The sequence below is a fragment of the Neolamprologus multifasciatus genome, chromosome 15 (genome assembly GCF_963576455.1).
Source record: "Neolamprologus multifasciatus chromosome 15, fNeoMul1.2, whole genome shotgun sequence".
Lineage (NCBI taxonomy): Eukaryota > Metazoa > Chordata > Actinopteri > Cichliformes > Cichlidae > Neolamprologus > Neolamprologus multifasciatus.
The window spans coordinates 10,755,879-10,777,426 of NC_140453.1; the positions used below are offsets into that span (position 1 = coordinate 10,755,879).

Consider the following 21,548-nt stretch of genomic DNA (forward strand, 5'->3'; position numbering starts at 1 on the left):
GAATTTTCCTGGCAGTAAACTTCATTGAAGTGAATTTGCTGTTATATGTGACATTAGTTTTGCTTCAGTGACAGTAAGAATAACCAGTTCTGCAACAGACCTTTAGTCCAAGTATAGAGCCCTGATCTCAACCTTAAGGAGTCCTTCTAGAATGTTGTGAACTGTCAAGTCATTAAGCCTTTGCATGTTATCAGATGATGTAGCCACAGACTGTGGGCTTTTTCAAGTTTTTTAAAAAAAACAAACAAAAAACTTTTAAACCCTAATAACTGACAAAATATTGAATTGTCCACATCTGTCAGGAAGGTTATAAGTTATGTTTGGTGGAGGTAAAAGAAAGCATAAATTTTCCATGACTTGCCCCCTCACACAAGCCTTACTTTGTGGGAAATGATGCCTCCTGAGCCTTATCAGTGTCAACAAAGTGGATTTCAATACACAAACCACGGTTAAAAAGTACTTGGGAGCGGGCAGGTGTTATTGAATATGTCACCTCCGTTTGATTTGGGGGGGGGGGGGGGGGGGGATTGGGTCAAGAGGTCAGGAAGCCCTCCCTCCCCAAAGACAGACTAAACAATTTTCATGTTCCACTTTTTTGCCTGCAGATTGAATTCTGCACTATGCTATGATCTGACAATGCGACGATTTCCAGATTCCTTGCAATATTTCCTCTCACAGATTTTACAGGATAGAGAGCTTACTGGGTTAAGTCATCTGGGGAATGTAGTGCAAATTTGGAAATGTGTTTGTCAGCGTTTAAAAAACAGCACGCATTGTTTACTCTCGGGGAGTACCTACAACACTCCTTGACAGGCCAAATTTTTAGGTGATTCTTCATGTGTTAATCCGTACTCTTGATGGAGTTGCAGGGTCCTTTATTAATGAACATCTGCAACAATGACGGACCACCAGGGGACTCTGACACAACACATGCTCTGCTCCCTTTTTTAAATGTACTTTGATCATTTTAAGCCCATGTTTACTTGTGTGTGCATATTTAATGTGTGTCTTTTTTTGTTGCCACGGCGTAACGGTAATCTTAACCTTTTTGATCTTTGTACTTCGACACTTACTTTTGTTCAAATAGGATTTGCTTGTTGGCTAAAGCATTCACAGTTCATAGGGTGCTTTGTCTGGGGGCCCTAATTGGGTATTGCCTCTTGTGCACCGACCAGATTGCTATGCTAAAAATCTGGGTCCTCAAGTTCCTGATGTTTTGTGACATTCTTCTGATGGACCTGGAGATTATAGCATGAACAATTTATTCATTTATTTATTGTTATTTATTTATTTATTTTTACATTGATTTGTGATGACAAGCCATGGTAGATTAAAAATGCTAACCTAGTACAGCAACTGCATGAAAATTCCTTGCAGCTTTACCTTAGCTGTTGTTTGTATGTTATATAGTTTGTTTAGTTTGGCAGCCTATGACAGACACTGGGCACTGTAATTAGATTAAAAAGCAGATCTAATTTGATTGATACTGATAAGATGTAGTTATCAGGCTGGACTACAAGCAAACGCTGGACTAAATTCTTGTGGGGGATTAATACTGCTGCTCCTGTAGCCCCCAAACAAAAGCAAGTTCACACCTAACAGACTGGGCACAGTCTGACTTGGCCACTATACATTTACCCTGCAGACAGACAGGCAAAGTATTCTCACAGGTTTTCAGCAATGTGTTAAAATGTCACCTGTCTAATGGGCCCTTGTTATAATGTATTTCAGTACAATATTTGTGTATTTGAAGGATAATTTAAGGAGCTGGAGAGCATGTGCTCATTCAAAATGTGCATAAGTATTATCCAAAGCATAGGCCAAGTCTTACTGTCAATGCACCTCACCTGGGCAAATGCAGCAATTATCATTAGCTAATTACAAATAAACACCGGTGACATTAGTATAGCATAGTATATATAGTTCTCCAGGCTTTATGGAGGTTTTTTAAAAGTTTTTCTTTGGACATTGCCTGCTTTTTAATTAATTTTCTATCCAGTCCTTGTAACTGACCATTTTCAGGGGGATAGTTCTTTTTGTTTGTTAAGTCACTTTACACTGACCTGTGAATCATTCCGACATAATAAAAAGGCCCCTAAGTCAAGTATTATTGCACTATTCCCAAAGAACTATTAACCGAAAATATGGCATATTTCAGCATGGTGTGCAGTGTGTTTTGAAAACTAAAAAACAAAACAAAACTGGGAAGCAAGCACAATGGCTTATTTTTTCAGCATAATGATCCCAAACACACTGCCAGTGCAGTAAAAGCGTACCCGGATAGCTCCTCACATCCAAAGAAGAGATCTGAATGTTCCTCAAGAAGCCTGGAGAACTATTCCCATAGACTTTTTAAAGACATTCCAAGAAAGCCTGACAAAGTGAGTTCAAAATGTGTTGAAGAATAGGGATGATCATTGACATTGATGGATTGAATCTTTATTTTGAACATGTTGAAAAAGTACAACAACATAGAATTAAAAGAGACAAATAAACAAAGAAAAACAAAAGGAAAACGAGCAACCACAACTACAGATAACTTTCATGTTCAAAAAGGAGCAGGAAGAAGCATAAGCTTATAAAATCGTTATATGGAAAACATGGAAAATCGATAAAAAAAAAATACAATTTATCCATTGCATATTTTAAAATACATGTTAATTTGTATGTGTCCGTTAGTGTACGTGACGGTTAATAAAATGAAGGGGGGTTGTTTGTTTTTGGGCAAGTCTTTTTATCTGTTGGTAAGACCTCGTCATTATTTACATCGGTGAGGGGAGAAAAAAAAACCGGAACTTCCGCTAGATTGAAACGGAAGTAGGTACGTGGCTGCTTCAGCTGACAGTCTACATGATGGCGACAGAGGTTCAGAGCGGCGACCTCGACAGCGCTACTTCTAGCCGGCTCGAAGTTTCCATCGATGGCCTCACCCTCACTCCGGACCCGGAGGGCGAGCAGAGCCAGGCCGAAGAAACGGAGTCCATACCCACGGAACCCAGCAGAGATAAGCCGGGCGGCGCTGAAGGCGAAGATGGAGAGACTGCCAAATGTGCGATAGAGAGGAAATGGGGCTTTCCTCTGCTGGAGCTGTACGGAATGGCCCTTAAATTTTTTAAAGGTACTTCATGTTTGTTTCAATCGCCAAGCGGTGAGAAAGCTGCTCGTACAGTTTATAGTGTGGCGCTCGCTGGTTCCGGCTAGCAGGTTGCTAGCATTAGCTGATAGCTGTCACCACCGGGACTGGTGCTACTGCTGTCAGCCTCGGCGTTACATTAGCTTCACGGCTAACTAGTATCTAACGCTGCTGGCCGTTAAAGGGTAAAACAACCACGGCACTTGTGAGTAGCCCCTTTGTGTCAGCTGATTTGCCGCTGTTGTCTCCTTTCTGGGTTTTTGTCTTTGGACCAATGAGGAGTGAGTATACTTATTACCAGTTTGCATATTTCTATGCATGCTTCCTCCACCAAATGAGGAAGATTTCCATTCCAATTGAATGACAGCTTATTCTGGGATGTGTTCAGGAGCTTTTAAACACGCTCTCCCTCTGCTGTGACTGAAGCGGGACTGCATCAGGTGGCAGCTGCCCTCAAAGACTTTTTTTCCTCCCAAAGTACTCAATGACAAGTTCCTGCTGTGCTGGAGGAATTATTATTCCGATGATACAACTACTGCATAGTTTTAGCTCACCGCCCCTAAAAACAGTTAACCACGTTTTCAGTCTATGGGGGGTTTATGTGACGGCTTGACTGTTTTTACACCTGCCCTTTCATATCACTCCTATGCTGCTACTACTTGTAGTACTACTTTTATGTGTGCTCTGGGAGCCATTTTTAGGCCTTCTGGACATGCTGGGATGGATTTAAAGCAGATTGAAATACCCTAGGTAGTTGAATAATTGGAAAAAAAAAATTGTGATATGTGTGGCTATTCTGCAGCCTGACCATTCTTGCTAGTTCTATATGTCTGCTTAACAAAAAGCCACAAATCCTGCAAAATACTTTGTCCATACTTTCCAGTCATCCTACACAAGTGTAAGCTGTATTGAACACTGGGCAGTTGTGCTGTTTGTATTATGGCAGAACACTTGTGATGACTGTGCAAACAGGTCGGGGCCTGGCTGCCACTCTGTGTGATAGTAATCTGGGCTTTGTATTCCTTTTCAGTGTGTCAGACAGGGTTAGGTCTACTTGCTCAACTTGCTCAACTCAACTACCTAAATCTCCCCTTTGCCTCACCTTAAATCAAGCTTTAGGTATGACTAATGTTATCTCAGTGTTTCATTCTTAATGATTTTAGCCACAAAGAAGCTTGAAAAGTTTAGAGTGAGAGAGCACAGTTAGGAGTAATTATCTGCGCTTTACAGTCTTGGCACAAGAAAATAACACTCCTGTACGCGGGAGTTTTTACTACCTTGTTGTGCACACAAGCTGCACTGTAGTATTCACTGCAGGTGGACATTAACAGGATTGCCTGCAAACTCATTGCTTCCACTTTGCTGCCTTCAGATAAAGATGGAAAGGCCTTCCACCCGACTTATGAGGAGAAGCTTCGATTGGTGGCTCTGCACAAACAGGTGTTACTTGGTCCTTACAATCCCGATGCTTCACCAGAGGTCGGCTTCTTTGATGTCCTGGGCAACGACCGCAGGTAACACCAGCTTACTTCTCTCTGTGTGTGTGTGTGTGTGTGTGTGTGTGTGTGTGTGTGTGTGTGTGTGTGTGTGTGTGTTTTCATGCATGTGACCTTTGATTTGTAGTGGACGTCTCAGTGATTTTTGCTTTGTATCAGGAAATAGACACTCGTGCATTTTTACTCATTAACAGTTTAAAATGGATTCAGACAATGGATGAAAATCATCCTGTTCAGAATGAAATTTAAAATAAAATAATGCACCTATTATTGTCTACATCTTGACCTGTGTGCAGGAAAGAGTGGGCTTCACTGGGTAACATGGAGAAGGACGATGCCATGGTGGAGTTTGTCAAGCTACTTAACAAATGCTGTAACCTCTTTGCCCCCTACGTCACATCACACAAGATCGAAAGGGAGGAGCAGGAGAGGAAAAGGTGGGAGGATCAGCTTCTTTGTCCAAGGGACATTCATCTGCTAGTGTGTCTTAAATTTAGTTTCTACCTCAATTTGCTCTCTATTCATCTAGAAAAGCTGGAAAGCTGTGGTTAGTTTGGGTGGATAGGTTATACAGTATTTGACCTTGTTAGAATGTCGTGATATTCATGTATATTTCACAGTTTGGGCTTTTGTTTGCATGTAAATTATGCATTTTTATCCATTTGCATTATTTAAATCTTCCAATTCTCTTCTTCAGGAGAGACGAAGAAGAGCGTCTAAGGCTGGAAGAGGAAGAAAGGGAGCGACAGAGGCTGGAGGAAGAGAGACGGAGGCTTGAGGAGGAGGAAAGGCTTAGAAGAGAGGAAGAAGAAAGGAGGCAAGCAGAAGAGGAGAGGCTACGGATTGAGCAGCAGAAGTATGTGTGGTGTTTATGTTGTTTCTTTTTTTATTTTATATATAAGCATCCCTCTCCTTTTGTATTTAAATCTGTAGGCTTTTTTTTTTTTAAATCACTTGTTATTTCCACATATATTGTGAGACCGAAAACAAGGGTTAGTCCTGTGCTGACACTTGGCCCAAAGATGAAAATCTCACTACAAATCTGTCTGACTTCCTGTTGTTTTCCTGTATTTCCATTGTCGTTCATTTTACTGTAACCAGACAACAGATAATGGCAGCATTAAATGCGCAGACAGCAGTGCAGTTCCAACAGTATGCTGCTCAGCAGTACCCAAACAGCCCTGAGCAGCAGATGAGCCTCATCCGTCAGCTGCAGGAGCAGCACTATCAGCAGTACATGCAGCAGCTCTACCAGGTCCAGCTGGCCCAGCAACAGGTAGGATGCAGAATCCCAACATAACATAGACTTTTCACTGATTGAGTTTTATTGTTCAATATATAGGATTTGCAGTTAATGTGGGAGTACTTAGAATAGATTAGAAGGATTGCCTGCAGGTCTTTCTTTGGCCCCAAATTCAATCTGATCAGTTTACCCCTGAGATTAGTCCCTTAATTAACTCTTCATTATCTGACTGAAAGGAATGTGTGTCAGAGCCTAGCAGCCGTATTATCTAGGATAGATTTAGTGTTGTTTTCAATTAGTGTAGAGATCCCTTGCTAATAATTAGCCTTCCAAACTGGGTGGTATATGTCTTGACAGCACACACCTTTATTCATGTCCTCTTTAATATCCTGGCTGATGCATAAAACCTTCCTGTAAGACATCAGCCTCCCTTTAGAGTCCTTCCAGTTCAAGTGAACTGTTAAATTGCAAAGGAGTTATTGAAAAATAGCCAAAAATGTTTTAAACCTTTGGACTTGAATTACTTTATTTTATACCATTTTTAACAGCCAGGTGTGGTAAACAAAAATCTCAAACGAAGACTAAGATGAAAAATCCCTGAGCAAATCAGTTGTTCAAAAGTCTAGCCATAGGTCTACTCGTATACAGCAAAGCCGAAAAACAGACCCTTCAATTTTCGAGATGTATAGGATGTTGCCAGAAGATGGAAATTTAATTGTTAATAATCTTATCCAACCCTAACACAGCCCTGGTGAAACTAGATTGTTGGTTTCTCTTTCTCATCCTAGGCGGCCTTACAGAAGCAGCAGCAGTCTGATTCAATGGTGCAGGGCACCCTAGAATCTAGCAGCTTCCACACAGGTGAACCCATCCCCGCATCCTCAGCCGGACCATTGTGTGCTGCTTCACCACAGACTGGAGAAGAAGCTCCAACAATCAATGGAGGCCAGTCAGACTCTTACTCAGAGAGTATGGATCGGGAGCCAGAGCCTGAGCCGGCAGAAGAGGTCTCAGAGAATGGGCCTTTATTAGGTTGGTGGGCTGCTCTATATCTATCTCAAAATAAAAGCATGAAATATTGGAGCAGCTAATGACTAGGGGTCAGACAGGGTAAGCTCTCTGTCAGAGCAGTGAAGCGGTCTGCCAAGTCTGAAACATGATGCTTATCTGCTGTGCCCTTGTTGATGTAACCTGGAGGGCAGAAGAGCTGGAACAAGCGACACACAATAATGTGTTGGTTTAGGTTTCATCCAGTCACATATTCCGCTTACAGACGTCACAGTAGATATGCAAAAGTCCTTGGTGTGAATCCAAAACACATATCCCTTTCCAAATGACTTCCTTCTTCCTGTTCAGTGGAATGATAAATGAAGCTGGGGTAGCTGTGCCTGCAAAAACAAATCTTTGCTATTGTGCACATGGATTCTGGTTTTCTCTGATCGTTCTGAGACACACAGGTTTCCTCCAAGTTGAGCTTGTTTGGGATTCGGTCTGCATATGCTGGAAGGGAATCGCTTATTAGGAAATGTACTGTTTGTTTTGTAAGAAAACTGGTAGAAAATAGCAAAATAGATAATGTCTTCTCTTTCCTTGCAGCAGAATCCCCACCAGTCATAGCTGCTCCTTCTATGTGGACACGGCCACAGATCAAGGACTTCAAGGAGAAAATCCGTCAGGACGCAGACAGCGTGATCACGGTGGGGCGCGGCGAGGTGGTGACAGTGCGTGTTCCCACTCATGAAGACGGCTCGTACCTGTTCTGGGAGTTTGCTACAGACTATTACGACATCGGCTTTGGGGTCTTCTTTGAGTGGACGGACGCAGCCTCTGCTTCAGTCAGCGTGCACGTGTCAGAGTCCAGTGAAGAGGATGAAGATGATGAAGGTAGTTTTTTCTTTTGTTTTGTTTTTTTTTTTTAAACTTGCTGTACTTAAACACATTTTTTAAGCTTCTTATTATTATGTAAACAGCAGTTATGCATTACAGCCTTGAAGCTTCTCACTTGATCATACCGTGATTGGTTTGGTTAATTATTCATGCTGGATGCCCCCACACAACCCCTACAATGATTTGTCTCCCACCAGGATCGAACCAGGGTTAGGCAACTGTGTCAACCACTACTTTGACTGTTTCCTTTCACTGTTGGGTATAAGCCGTATAGCTGTTTTTGTTTTTTATATATAGTATATAGGGAATTTAAGTAGTGAATTATATTGACATTATTTATGAGGCAATGTCTTCTCCCAGTGTTTTACTAGTGGCAACACCTAAACTCTTATTTTGAAAGTCTAGTTGCTTCTAACCAGTTAGCCCTGACTGTTCCCCCTCCTGTATTTTCCCTGCTGACCTGCTTGTTGGTCAGGTTGATCATCCCTCTCCAAAAAGCACTTTGTCCCACGGTTAACGGTGCTCCAGTTCCAGTATCTTGGACTGTAGCTGGCGATGGTGGTCATCCTTTTGCTTAAGAGAACTACCGTCAGTTCAAATGCTTGTCGTATCAGAATAGGCTGAGAACTGGTTAACTGTGTGTGACACTACGGCTACGTTCACACTGCAGGCAAAAGCGCATCAAATCCGACTTTTTTGACCCATATCCGATCATTGTATGACAGTGTGAACGGCACAAATCCGATATTTTCAAATCCGATCTGGGTCACTTTCGTATGTGGTACTGAATCCGATACATATCTGATGTTTCAGAAAGCGACTGCTGTTTGGTCATGTCGCATTAAATCCGTCTTTTACGTCACTGACACAAGACAGACGCCAAGTATCAGCGCTGGAGAAGAGCCCGATAAGACATCACGAAATCTTCGTGGCCATCCCGTGTAGATGTTAGTGAAACTGTTGGGAAGACAGCATTGGAAAAACGTGAACATTTTATTTATACTGTATAATCTGCAGATTCTGACAGAAATCTGTAACTATCCTTTGAAGCACCGCTCCTCTCTAAAACAGCAATAAGGATAATTATTAGCCGTATGTAAATAACAAAATAGCTTTATAACTTAAAGCAAAATTGGGAAACGTAAAACCCGAAACAAGTCTTTATATTAAGGGCCATCAGTCAAATAATACTGTTTGGTCTGGATCTAAACAGAGCGCGTTGTGTGTGACGTCTTCTTTTGTGCATGCGGGCCGCTTTGAGGGTTCAGACTAGAGCGCGTTTGCGGTCACATTTTATTTGTAATGTGAACAAGCAGACAAAAAAAAATTGGATTTACGGGCGGCCATGGCTCAGGGGGTTGGGAAGCGCATCTGTAACCGGAAGGTCGCCGGTTCGATCCCCGGGCTCTCTGTCCTGGTCGTTGTGTCCTTGGGCAAGACACTTTACCCTACCGCCTACTGGTGTTGGCCAGAGGGGCTGATGGCACGATATGGCAGCCTCGCTTCTGTCAGTCTGCCCCAGGGCAGCTGTGGCTACAACTGTAGCTGCCTCCTGTGTGAATGGGAGAGTGAATGAATAGTGGCATTGTAAAGCGCTTTGGGTGCCTTGAAAAGCGCTATATAAATCCAATCCATTATTATTATTATTATTATTTGATCAAAAAATCTGAATTGAGCATTAAGACCTGCAGTGTGAACGTAGCCTACTGCTGCCCTCTGCACAACAGAACGGTGGAGTCGGTCCACAGAACGAAAGACATGCGATTATATCACTTAGTGCTAAGTTATTTGTTACAAAACTACTGGGAAAATAAAATATTTGCTGACAAATTTAAAAAAAAAAAAAAGTGTCTGTCATGATGCTCATGCACTTCTGTACATGTACACACAAAGTCTGCATGAAGGCTGTCAATACTCTAATTAGTGTTGTCTTTAGTTATAAGCCTGTTTGAGAGATTAGTAACTAGTTTTCCATTAATATTTTATTCTTATCTTACATTTATGATTAATTATCCACTGGCTCTTCCCATTGTAACAAAAGTCTGGCCTATCTTTTGTCATATTCAGGAAAGCATATGACTGAATACTGGCAGTCAAATTATTGAACAACATTGACTTTTTTAATAATATTGATATTGTGCTGTTCTCACAGTCCAATTAAATGTTTGGATGCTTTGTCACCTTTAAGTTCTAGTGTTTTCTTTACCTCTCACACTAGGAGCCTCCTACCTGTAAGGAATACCCACTGTTGGGCTCATTTCTTGGAATGTAATGCAAAAATCATACAGCACAAAATTTATTCTTGTTTGCGCAAATAATGCATTTTGTTTGTTTGTGTTTGTGTTTGTTTATGTTTTGTTTTGTTTTTTTTTTACCTGCAGGTGAGCCGACCAGTGAGGAAGATAAGGCCAAGAAGGAGGCAGGGAAGCCTCAGGTGGATGAGATTGTACCGGTTTACCGGAGGGACTGTCATGAGGAGGTGTACGCCGGCAGCCACCAGTACCCAGGTCGCGGAGTCTACCTGCTCAAGTTCGACAACTCCTATTCACTCTGGCGCTCCAAGAGTGTTTACTACAGAGTCTACTACACCAGATAAGCCTGAATACAGACACAAGGGGAGCCAAGGAGTGTGTATGTTCGTATATATAAATATATGTATGTACGTGTGTGTTTGTGAGGGGGGGAGGGTGAAGATTTGTGGGAAGGCAGACTGTATTTGTGTGTATGTGTGCGTGTCTGTGCGACGGAGGAAACTACCAGATTTATTCTGGATTAAACCACCAGAGGGAGACAAAGAGACACATCTGGAGTCCTAGTCTGGAGACTCGACTAATATGTATTTACTGTATGTGTACGCGTGACCCAAGATGCACCCATGCTAGATCCCGTTATCGAGCCCTTGGAAGAGGAGTGCGTATACCCGTTGTATATTCACCACCTGTCCTTGCTGCATTCACACCAAGCTGTAGGACTTTGCTCTCATGATATATTTCACCAGTTTCCTCCCCTGGGCTCCACTTAAGTCACCAAAGCCCGGCCCAGCACTGTCCGACACGGTGGCGTTGTGGCTGCTTGTGCTCCGAGTGATGCTATCATAACCACAAGTGGAAACTTGACGGCTCCACGAGCCTATGTTTCCCTTTCTTTCTTTTCTTTTTCTGTTTGTTTGTTTGTTTGTTTGCTTTGTTGTTTATCCCACGAGTACACAGAGGACAATGTTAGAAATCCATTTATTATTAAAGATGTGCTTCATAACACTATGCCTTTTACTCAGAGATCGTCTGGTCTTTGCCAAGTGTGTTCTCACTCATTTAAACAGCCCGGGTTCTCAAACCTGCTCATCCATTTTGTTGTCACAGTGGTCTGGCACCCCTTTTCCAAAGCCACCGTACCTGTATGAAGATCTGAGAGGATTGTGAAGTGGAACGAGTGGTCTTTTTCATCTTATTCTCGCAAACGTTCTGTTTCTTACACTTATTTCGAGAGTCAGGTTACAACAGCAGTGTGTGTCTTTTTAAACTTGCATCATTTATGAAGGACCGGCAAGAAGTCATTCAGTAACATGGGTGTTGAAGGAGGGTGTGCAAAACATCATTCACATGGTAATTTATGGCTGTGAGCCTTATCGCCTGCAGAAGCGTCACAGTGTAAGAAGTATAAAAGTCAAATCGGTGTAGGAGTAATTTCTGTTCTCCCACAAATGTTTTTCCGTTTGAGTTTTTACAAAAAAAAAAGTTGCTCGTTGACAGTCCCTCATCATATGTGTTGTTCACCACTTGTTAATTAAAGACTCACAAAAAAGAAAGAGCGTGTGTTGTCAATGTTAGCAGGGGGATTTGTTTTACCATTCCTGTTTTCCTTTTCAGAGCTCTGACACGCACGTGACAATAAACTTTTCTTAGGTCATAACACACTGTTACATCTGTGTAGAAAATCCATAACACAAAATGCTGTTTTGTCTACTTTTTTCCTTTCTTCCTCTTTGAGTTGTCATCTCAAACATTATGAATTTAAAAAAAATATAAAGGAAAAAAGAGGTGATTAGAATTGTGTCCTGCGTGACACGGTTGCTTACTAACATCTAAATGTTTTTTTTTATTATTTTATTATTATTGAAAATGTAATTTAGATTCATTCTGTTCTTCAGCTACGCATGACACATGTACCCAATATCTGAGTGCGTTGTCAGAATTGCTGTATGAACTGTGCTCTCTGAATCAAAGTGATTGTCGAACATGGCAAGTGGGCATCGAGGACATTTGATTTCACTTTATCACACTTTAGTTGTTTTTTGTGTGTGTGTGTGTGTGTGTGTAAATGCAAAGCAACTTTAAAGACAGGCGGAGTATCTTACAAGCCAGTTAACCCTCCAGTGTTTGCAGAGCATCATTATTTAATGACTCCTGCCTCCAAATCAATTCAGTGATTTGTGCAACAGAATGTCACTACTCGCGGCTCACACAAGCCCTAAACGTCAAGAAAGTCCCCGTAACCTCAAATGTGATGATTTTTTTTTTTTTTTTTTTTTTTTTTGTTCGTGGCTCATCAAAGGGTTTGATTTGAGATGTTTAAGCCTTGTATGTAAATAATTCTATAAATGATGTTTGTATGGGTTTTTAAATGTGGAAGAAGGCTGTGGATTTTTTGCGAATGAATGCACTGTAATATGACACGTGCATTTTACCCCAAATGAAAGTCCAAAACTTGTAGGAAGTACGAGACTCCCTTAACATAAAATTTCATTTTTTTGTATTGTTTTAATGTTTGGATCTCTTATGATTTGCAAGATCTTTTTGGGCATATATTTAATCTTGATTAAACGTATCTTCATCTCTATAATTGTCTGCTTATTGCTGTTTGCTCTGGTTTCTACAGCACCAAGGCGTCAGCAGAAAAAGCACAAGTGGATGTAACTCATTTAACAAGAAGGCAGCGCCGGTTCACTCACAGTTGATTACCCATGTGCTTTCTTTGCAGTGACACAAGCTCATGGGTCTTGCCTCCCAGCAGTTAAGTGGCGAGAAGATTTGTATTTTAAACAAACGGAGGATATGGGAAATGTGAGGACACCAAAAAATGGCCTTGGAACAACACGCCACTGTCAGGCTTGTTCCTTTTTCCACCAGTAGTAAATGTGTCATCCTCACGCTGCTTTCCTGTCAAACACAATTTGTGCTGAGGGAAGGACAAATGCGGATATTGCTCATGCCTGAGAGAACAATCCACTTAACTTTGTGTTTTCTGTGTATGTGGTGTGTCTCAATATTCAGAGCGGTGGGAGCGTAAATCCAACATTTCACATGCAAATATTGAACAACGTGCTACTAAATTATTGCCACATAGAACATATTGAGTAATGAGAAAACGGTGAAAGTGACCGGAATGCTTGCAACTATCCTGGAAGTTGCAGTATTCACTAAAAGACACCAGGGGGCGCATTAATGGCTACAGAGCAGAGACAGGACTTCATCCACTGAACTTGTGGCCTGTTAATTTTAAAAGTGAGTTGAGGGGATGGTGTGCCCTTGAAAAGAGCTGTGAGGAATTTAAAGAGTAGATATGGGAATGTCAGATGGTGAACAGAGGAGCTGGACAAACATGACATGTGCACACACTGAGGTCATAAATTACAGACAAGTGTTCAGAGAATGTGTTACCATGAGGTTATTTTAAATGGTATGAAAAAAACTTATGTCTGTTTTCTCTGTAATAACTGTGGGCAAATTCCCCTTTAAAAATAAATGTGCAACAGACAAGAGAAACATTAGCGAAATAGCAAGAAAATAACATGACAAGCTCAAAGTATCCAGACTAAGCTACCTACATATCATTTTGTTAACACCATGATTTTTTTTTCCCGCTGACTTTCATGAATATGAGAAACTGAGAAACCATCTGAGACTTACTAACTCAAAATAGCTAAAAAATGTAAGAAATTGAAATAAACTCTAGAAATTATAAAATACATATAATTACATTTGCGTCTGACAGTAAAAATTCTTTTTTTTCCTTTTAAAAAATCTCGACGTACTCAAAATTAGTTTGACAGGTACTAGCTTAAAATGCTAAGACCATTTAAGCTGACTCAAAATTTTAATTTATGGATGGCATTTTTTTCAGTTGCAGAAAAACGAAAATAATAAATTAATAAAATGAATGTTTGTGTTCGACAGTTATTTATTTATTGGGGGGTTAATGTACTTATGTAAAGTCAGGGTTAGGGTTGATGAGAGATTTACTAACTCTATATAAATATATATATATAATAAAAAACAAATTATTAGAATTATTAAGTCAAACCATTTGAGAAAGATTTAAATTTTGATTTCAGATAATAAATAAATAAATAAAAAATACGATCCAGGATCTACAGCTTCCTGGTTTCCTGCTCGTTTCCTTCCTTGTTCCGTTTTCTGAAGAGCTCCGGTCCTTGTTTTGTGACAGGCCGCTCTCTCCGGAGGGAGGCAGGTAAACTCTCTGCGCTTCTTTCTGGCTCCGGCTCCACTCGCTACAGGTGGTTGTAGTTTTTTCCGGGTTTTTATTTGTACTTTTCCCTACTTTTCCTTGTGATTTTTTTTCTTTCCAGCCTGCACTGTGTCTGGTTGAATTTGAATAGACTTTAGGAGGCAACGTCTGCAGTGTACAGCAGCACAAAGTCCCCATGCTTTGAAAATCAGAATATGGCGGGATTCAAGGATTATTCCTCAACCGCGGGGAGGGAGTTCGTGTTGGGTTTGTTTTAAAGCTTTGCTGTTCTCGGCGTGAACACTTTTCGGTCCCGCTGGAGTTATTGGTATGAAATAAATATGCCCTTTCACCAGAGGACTATCGAGCCCCGCCGTGTGAGCAGGCTATCGGCGAAGAAGGATGGCTGGAAACCTAGGGAAGAAGCCGGCAAACGCAAACTGCGAAAACCCGTTTTGTTCTCATCGCTGGATGAGGTGGACTGTCATACGCTGACTAACGTAATACATCAACTTTCCGACCTTTCCCGACATGCCAGCGACATCTTCCTGGGCATCGAGATGGAGGCGGGGATGGTGTTTAGAAGATCCTGCAGGATCGAGGAGCGCCTGCAAATTCTGCAGCAGGAAGTCCACAAGCTTGATCCCAAGAAAGTCAAAATCCGTGAGTCTGCACTGTTGGCCACTTGTTTTTGTCCCTCTTACTTGATCTTTCGGCTCCAATCACTTTAGCTTTCTATGAAATGCTTACAAGTCACTATAGAGCACTAAATGAGACCCAGAGACATACAAAAATGCATGCAGTGAGTTCATATTTGTAGATATGATGTGAATGTTATGTATGAGTTTAAATATGCCTGTGTGAGGGAGGTGCGTCTACTTTCTAGTTTTTCCTGTTATGATAACATGTGCAGTAGTGTGGAGAGGTCCAAGGTGACTGTCATGATTTGTCTTTTTAAAAGAGTCAAAGAGGAGTGACCACTGACTCCTGCCCACATGGGTTTATTTGCCTGATTGGGACTTATGTTAACAGGGGCATTGTGTCAGAAATGATGGATATCCTCTCAACATACTGGCCATCTGTATCCAGGTCCTCAAAGGGCACTGAGATCCCAGGAGACCCCTCACCTTCCTCATCTCTCCTTAATGTCCATAAAGCTGATAAACACACAGACAAATGGAAAATCAATTTCTTTACTTTTAAAGTTTTGTGATTTGTTTAGCCTGCTTTTATTAAAGCTCCCTCCTTTAGGAGGGTTAAATATTAACCGAGACTGACTCATGCTCTGGTGACTGTGCAAGCAAGACTGAGAGATAGACCTGTCATGTTATCTGCTGAGCTGCAGACCTGAGGCAGAGCCTTTGAATGACTGCATATCTGCCTCTCGACACCTATTTAAGACTCTGTTATGTGGTAATGTGTATAAACCCAGCAGTTAAGGGATCATGTTTTCTATTGAGTCCCTGCCTCTTTTTCTTATCTAACTTGCTTCCGAAATGTATTGCAAAGTAGTGCTGAGAAGATTGGTGCAAATTCCTCTAAACCCAAGTGAAAGAGGAGGATTTCATCTCTGACTCATTCACTTTTGTTTCCTTTTTACTGTCCTTCCTCCCGCATTTGATCTGCGTCTGTCCATCCTGCCTTGTGTCTAAATATGACTCACTCTTTGTCACACAAACACGCACAGGTTCAAAAGTGACGGCAGAGAAATGATAAGCCGAACAGGCAGACAGATCCCAGACAGAGGTGAAGGGGTGTAGGGGTGCCCACTACATGACAGCAACCAGTCCCAGTCATGACTCGACTGCTCCCATTTTCTGTACCTGTTGGTTGTTTTGATGCGGTTTTAGGCGGGACTGGGAGCTCTTTCTGAAAGGGTTTGTGTCATTTAAAGACCTGATTCATCGGAAGCCGAAGACGAGATGTGAGAGAGTAGGCACGAATGCGGTGTGTTACGTCACGATCTGCAGTTCCCACACGCCCTCAAGTCCGTGTGTTAGGTTTACGGAAGCGCTGAGTCTAGATTTATTACAACGCAGACACTGAAGCTCAACGCCAGCTTTTTCCACACATGGAAACACCTGTATTTTTTTTTTGAAGTGCCCTCCAGCGTTAATCCATGAAAAGAGTCCTGGATTTAAATATGCCAGAACACCTGGCAGAGTTACTTTGAATTTGGTATTTGAATAAAAGTTACTGTGTCATGCGCATGACTCCAGGAAACAAAGCATTCTTTGCCATGTTGTGCTATTTTACAGCTGTTTCTCACTGGTTTACAAAGTGAGGAGCGGCTGTTAAATGACAGTGTTTAGAGTTGGTTTTTACCTCAAATCCTTGATGAGACATAATGGTATGTTGCTTGTTTGGTAGTGCTGACTACCCAACCCTGAGGAATGCACTGTATTACATAAATTTACCAGCCTGCTTGTAAATATCTGCGGCTGGTCACCCTTTTGTCTTCTGCTCCTGTGGCTCAGGGTTCCTACCCTAACCTCAGAGCTCAGAGTCAGATCATGTTACTGGTGAGGGGCATGAAGAGGGGCTCTTGTGCACTGAAAGACTGACATTGAAGTAAGAGTGTGTGTTTGCGCACTCCTACCTCTACACTCAGTGTAATCAGTGGCAGTTTGAACAGAGACATGATAGGAAAATGGGATTTCCTCATTGTGTGTATTTTGTCTGCTTTATTCCACTGTTGATCCATGTGTTCTGAAGGAGCAGACCCCAGAGCAAAGGTCACAGGTCATCCTCTCGTGCCTCAGCGGGGAACACCTGACACTCAGAGTCAAGAGTTTAAACAAAGTCTAGTTTGGTTAGCTTGGATTTCTGCTGGTTGCCAACAACAGCCACTCCTGCTAAGTTTGGCACATGGATCTCGTTTGCTCCACCCTGGTGTATTACTTGTATTAAGTGCAGTTGTATTAATAATATTAATAAAGCTAATGCCATGGATACTAGAAATAAAAACAGTTTCAAGTCCCTTAACCACGCTGTTTGTTCCAGATGAAGATGTATTATTATGCCTTAACTAATCCAAACATCTATCTCTCTAGCTTTCTCATCAATACTTGATTGTTTTGGAGCTCATGCTGATACACAGACTCATAAATACAGTTCAAGTCAGACACCGTTCATTGACAGTATCCCTCCACTACCTATTTCCTGTCATTTCTCCCCCTTCATCTCTACAACCCATCTTTTGTTCCTAATGAGAAAAGTTCGACCTTGAGAACCACGCCAGGCTCTGCTTCCCCCAGAGGTCTGTGGACTTCTGTACACCGAGTAGCCATCGCTGCGATGTCACAAGCTTGACTTTTACTTGAAATATGAATTTAGCTATATATTAGAAACGTATTCTTTTCTGCCAAATATAACTCTGGGTTGATTTGGGAGTATGCTATTTTAATGTTAAAAGTAGGTCATGCTAGTGAAGGTTAATTGGAGAAAGGAGAAACTTGGGGCCTTCTTTTGTCAGTTAACTTGATGCCCACTAGCAGACACACACGCACACGCACACACACACACACACACACACACAGAATAAAAAAAAAAAAAAGCATGTTTCCAGCTGACCTGCTAATGTCTACAGTCCATCTTGTCTCCCATACACACACTGACATACATGTTAAGTGCCTGGACATTCCTCCTCCTATCCCTCAGATATTTATAGGCACAGTCTTTGCCCGATGCTCTTTCATGAGTAGCAATGTATGCTATCATGTTTAGGGTGTGTTGCTATGTTCAAGTGGTTCTTCTTGTGTTGGGAGGGGGAGTTCATCCTCAGAGTGGGACTGCAATCAGTTATTCAGATAATAACAGTGGAACTGCTTGACTGAGATCAAAGTTGCATCCATATCAAAAGCCAGCGAACAACAAATTAGTTGTGCCTGGATAAACTAATTGGTGTTTGTGGCTTTTTTTTAACCCTCTTTTCCTGTTTGCCACACAAATGCACACTCACATGCACAGCCCTGTTTATCCTACCTCAGTTCTCCCTAGTCACTATTCACTCTGGCCCACTGTGGTCCCCTTCATTCATCGATAGAGAGCAGTCATTACGCAGCCAGAATCCACAAGTCAGTTCCCACAGCGCTCGTTCCAACGCCGGCAGCCTGGCCTGGTTCTAGAGGTCGACCTTCTCCCATGAGGAACAAAAGAGATGGGTCGAAGGAATGAAGGGAAAAAGTGAGAGAAAATCAGTGGGAAGGGGCTGTGGAAGTGGAGGGATATTGCCAGTGAACTGTGTCTGATTTGGACTGTGTGTATGAGATTGTGTGTCTGAATCTACAGGCAGTGCTCTCTCACGGCTCCAATACATCCCTGGATTTAGATACATCCCTGTCCCGTGCACAGAACATGGGTCAGCTTTAGGACCTAAAATTTATATCACAGTATTCATTATTTGTTATCATATGTTTTATTGGCTCTAATGAACGAGTGAGTTTGCATGAATAGATGGAGCTGCCTTATAGTGTAAAAAGAGCCTTGAGTGCATAGTTAGAGTGGTTCATCCAGATTCTTCCTTGTGGTTAGTGTGTGCATAACCTGTCTGAATAATATAGTACTTCATTGGATCACTCCTTAAACGCGCTAAAATCAAAACATCTGTGTATTAAGTGCACTGTAAAATCCATGTTGTGGCACCCTGGCACTGAGGAAGTGTTAAAGATGAAAAAAGAGTTGTTCCCAATTTAAAGTGTTTTCTTAACTGTAGGATTTAAATATGTCTTTACCTGTGTAAACACATGCATTTCCTTCAGTGGGCTGCGTTAGCATAAAATGCTTGTTGATAATCATTTACGATGTCCTGACATCAGATTCGACTCAGTGCTGTCTTGCAGTTTCTTAAAACATAATCTGTCAGAGACAGATTTGCTGTTGATGGTGGGAGACAGTCGAGTTAATAAGGAAACAGCTAAATTTAGATTTGTGTATATGCGAGCGCTGCCCTGACTGTGTTTAACCCCCGATTCGAGCCACAAGATCATTCTTACAGTATACAGTAGTGTATTTTATCACTTATTTTACACCAGTAGAAGATGATAGGCCTAAGCTGGTTTTCGCATTTTGTGGTAATCTGGTTGGTTCATGGCTCCGTTTCCTGGCCGCTTCTCCTCCTCACTTGTGTCACTCAACTGCAGCTGTAATAGATCTAGTTATTTCCTGAGCAAACCACATGTCATGAGAGACCTTACTTATATAAAGTAATAAAAATATCACATCGGTGTTGGAATGGCAGCAGATGAAAGCCCTTATAATCTTGGTTGATTTGTATCTCCACTTGTGAAAGTCCAAAAATATCCTCGAATTGGTGGATATGTTTGCGATTACAGTTTTGCTAATAGCAGATGCTGCTTATAGCACTTTTTTTCTTTCTTTTTTTTTTTTTGTTTAAAGGTTTTTTGTTTCCGTTTCTGTCTCTAAATATAAACTTAACTAAACAAATTGATAAGCTGGATCCCAAATATTCACTAGATGTACCTTTTCAACTTTTTGTTAACACAAAAAAAGAGAAAATATCCAGTGGGCATCAATTTTCTGGGTGGCGATGCCTTGTTAATGTCGGGGGAACGTCCAGACTGCTTCAAACTGATAGGAAGACAACAGTAAGTCAAACAACCACTTGTTGAAGAAGTTACGCAGAATAGCATCTCTGAACGCACAAAGCAGATGGGCTACAGTAGCAGAAGACCACACTGGGTGCAACTCCAGTGTCAATGCCACATCCTACCTGAGTATTGTTGCTGGTCACATCCATCTCTCTATGACACAGTGTGCTGATTGGATAACTTGTAACTTGTTTGGTGAACATGACAATGATGTCACTGTCCTTGAATGATCTCCACAGTCACCAGATCTCAGTCCAGTAGAGTAGCGGTCCCCAAACCCTGGGCCACAGACCCTAACTGGTCTGTGAGTCATATGGTACTGGGCCGTGAGAGCTGAAGCTTGGGTGTGAAATTTACGGTTTTCAGGGTTTTTATCAGGTTTTTTTTTGTTGTTGTTATTTTTTTTTAATCGTTTTTATTGTTAACTCGGTTTCCCTGGGTCTTTTCCCATGTGTTATGAATAAATCTTTTTTTTTGTACTGGTACTGGTTTTGTTGTATTTATCCGCGACACCTTAAAGGCCGGTCCGTGAAAATATTGTCGGACATAAACCGGTCTTTGGTGCAAAAATGGTTGGGGACTTATGCTGACGGCAGTAAACGTAATTAGATAAATCTGTCTCCCTACTGTTGAGATTTTATTGTTGCTGTCGACACACAAACATGCAAACATCTCCGCAATCAGAGAGCACCACATGATGGACTTATAGGTTAGTAAGTCGGCAATTGAGGGTGCTGTGGGGTAATCCAGGGTTTAACCAGCATGCAGGGAGATGAGCAAGATTTAATCCCCACTGTCGTGACCTCTGCCTGACCGGATGCAGTGGGACATCCTCAGGGTTGCGTGTGTTTTTGTGGTATTTTTTTTTTCATATATCTGTTTTGATGTGTGTATTTGTACACTCGAAGGCCTTTACACAGATGCATTACATTTGGACCGCTGCTGGAAAATTCAAGTCGAGGTCACGGTCGGGTTTTTACACAGCTATTGTTTTTAGAGGAAAAGTGTCACAAATAGCCTGATGCTCATTCCCAAATGTATTTCCTACGGAGAGACAAACAAAATCTGAACCGTTAGCAGATCTCAAGTGAAATCGTGTGTTCGCCTCTAGACCCCAGAAACTAAATATATGCAAATATACTTTTTTTTACATGAAATATTGCAAAACATTTTCACAGCTTCTGTGTGAGTGTAAAATGACATTTCAGCAAATTTTCAGCGGCTCTCCTTTTTGCCTCAGCTTTCCCTTCCTCTGTTTTAAAGTCTCTTTCTCGCTCACTCCCTTGCTCTCGCTCTCTTTTCCTGTTGTTTCATATGGTTTCCAGACCTTTCCTCTCTCATCTCTGTCCATCCTCTACACTTTGATGTCAACCCTTATACTGCCATGCTGACCACAACAAAGACAAGCACCACGCTCACACTCTCGACTTTCTCTTTTTATAATCAGTTTTTGTCACGCTCTTTTCTCTCTTCTTATCTTTTGTTTTTCCTCCAGCTATCCTTTTTCCCCTTTAAAGCATGTGTTCCTTTTTAAATGTGTTTGATGCTCATTCTTGCCTTTATTTTAAATTTATTGTTGTAATTTTATATTATTTAGCAGTTAAACAGCTGTTATTACATGCCTCATGACTGACTAGCTTACTTACTGACTTACTGATCTTCAGATAATCTGCTATCAGTGTTTACAGTAGCTTGAGTTTACAAGATTTATGAAT

The 21,548-nt window shown here is 41.5% G+C and overlaps 2 protein-coding genes across 7 annotated transcripts in view; both read left to right on the forward strand.

Annotated features, from left to right (window-relative positions):
* The first annotated feature begins 2,766 nt into the window (after positions 1–2,766).
* On the forward strand, positions 2,767–12,598 carry acbd3 (acyl-Coenzyme A binding domain containing 3). 2 transcript variants are annotated; one of them, XM_085132845.1, is made up of 8 exons: positions 2,767–3,118; positions 4,506–4,647; positions 4,926–5,066; positions 5,327–5,485; positions 5,731–5,905; positions 6,661–6,904; positions 7,472–7,756; positions 10,141–12,598. In XM_085132845.1, exons 1-8 carry the CDS (start codon positions 2,851–2,853, stop codon positions 10,353–10,355), a joined length of 1,629 nt encoding a protein of 542 aa, XP_084988971.1. In that variant the 5' UTR covers positions 2,767–2,850; the 3' UTR covers positions 10,356–12,598. The 2 variants fall into 2 exon arrangements, with proteins under 2 accessions (XP_084988971.1, XP_084988970.1); XM_085132844.1 differs by having other exon boundaries at positions 2,769–3,118; positions 7,469–7,756.
* A 1,570-nt stretch (positions 12,599–14,168) lies between these two features.
* The window catches only part of nhsl1b (NHS-like 1b), a 103,193-nt gene continuing 95,813 nt past the window's right edge, over positions 14,169–21,548 (forward strand). For 2 of the 5 annotated variants that reach the window (XM_085132815.1, XM_085132817.1), the window contains exon 1: positions 14,170–14,887. In XM_085132815.1, the coding sequence (XP_084988941.1) occupies positions 14,566–14,887 (322 nt within the window). In that variant the 5' untranslated portion in view covers positions 14,170–14,565. Of the gene's footprint in view, positions 14,888–21,548 lie in introns of all 5 variants that reach the window. The other 3 variants (XM_085132818.1, XM_085132823.1, XM_085132819.1) reach the window with 2 other exon arrangements.